Source organism: Bison bison, unplaced genomic scaffold (assembly GCF_000754665.1).
Source record: "Bison bison bison isolate TAMUID 2011002044 unplaced genomic scaffold, Bison_UMD1.0 scf7180017864508, whole genome shotgun sequence".
Lineage (NCBI taxonomy): Eukaryota > Metazoa > Chordata > Mammalia > Artiodactyla > Bovidae > Bison > Bison bison.
Window position 1 is genome coordinate 10,820,784 of NW_011495064.1, and position 807 is coordinate 10,821,590.

Consider the following 807-nt stretch of genomic DNA (forward strand, 5'->3'; position numbering starts at 1 on the left):
CCGCTAGCCACACGCGCAGACGGGTTCCAGGAGTCCCTGAGTCTTCCGGGGTCCGGGGATCTGGGGTCCCAGCGATCAGCCGTGCTCGGAGATCCGAAGTCCGGGACCTCAGGCATGTCCGTGGTTCAGGGACCCCCACAGACAACCGGGCCCTGAAACTGGGGGTCCCATAAGTCACTCGGGTCCGAGGGTCAGGAGTTCCTGACGTCAGCAGGGCCCGGAGGTCAGGGGTCAACAGGGGTCCCTTTCCCCAGCGACCCCCCCACAAAGCCCGCCATCCCCGGAGGCTCCAGCCAGCACCCCGCCCCGCCCTCAGTGCAGCCATCAGCTCCGCCTCGGCGGCTTCCTCGCCCGCCCAGCGCAGAGGCGGCGCCCTAGACGCGACCGGGAGGACGGCTGGACGCTGAGAACGCCGGTACCTGAAGTCTCCAGAAGTGCACGCTGGGACCCAGGATTCCAGGAGGCCAACTCCGCCCCCGCCCCTCGAATGCCGGGAATTGTGGTCCCCGCGGGACGCGAGTTATGAGGTGGCCTACGGGTCCGCGAGGCATGATGGGACCGCTAGCCCTTCCGGGGCGCCTCAGAATTTCAGGTCCCGGCACCCTGGGCGGATGCCCGCAGACTCCGCCTTCCCAAGAGCCCCTGCGGCGGGGCGCAAAGATGGCGGCATCGGCCAGACAACCCTAAAGCAGCGGCAATGGAACCTCCCTCGTCTCCGGGGCCGGAGCGGCTCTTTGATTCGCACCGGTAAGAACCCCGGTGGGAAGAGACCGACTTCCGTGTCCACTTGGCCTTCGGCGCCCGATC

At 68.2% G+C, this 807-nt stretch overlaps 2 protein-coding genes across 3 annotated transcripts in view; one reads left to right on the forward strand and one right to left on the reverse strand.

The window, feature by feature from the left end:
• The window catches only part of HTRA2 (HtrA serine peptidase 2), a 3,343-nt gene extending 2,951 nt beyond the window's left edge, over window positions 1-392 (reverse strand). Inside the window, exon 1 of the mRNA XM_010829708.1 lies at window positions 3-392. Coding sequence (XP_010828010.1) covers window positions 3-325 — 323 coding nt within the window. The 5' untranslated portion in view covers window positions 326-392. The remainder of the gene's footprint in view (window positions 1-2) is intronic.
• Window positions 393-574: 182 nt separating this feature from the next.
• Window positions 575-807, forward strand: part of AUP1 (ancient ubiquitous protein 1) — a 3,152-nt gene continuing 2,919 nt past the window's right edge. For both annotated transcript variants that reach the window (XM_010829706.1, XM_010829707.1), the window contains exon 1: window positions 575-747. In XM_010829706.1, the coding sequence (XP_010828008.1) occupies window positions 698-747 (50 nt within the window). In that variant the 5' untranslated portion in view covers window positions 575-697. The remainder of the gene's footprint in view (window positions 748-807) is intronic.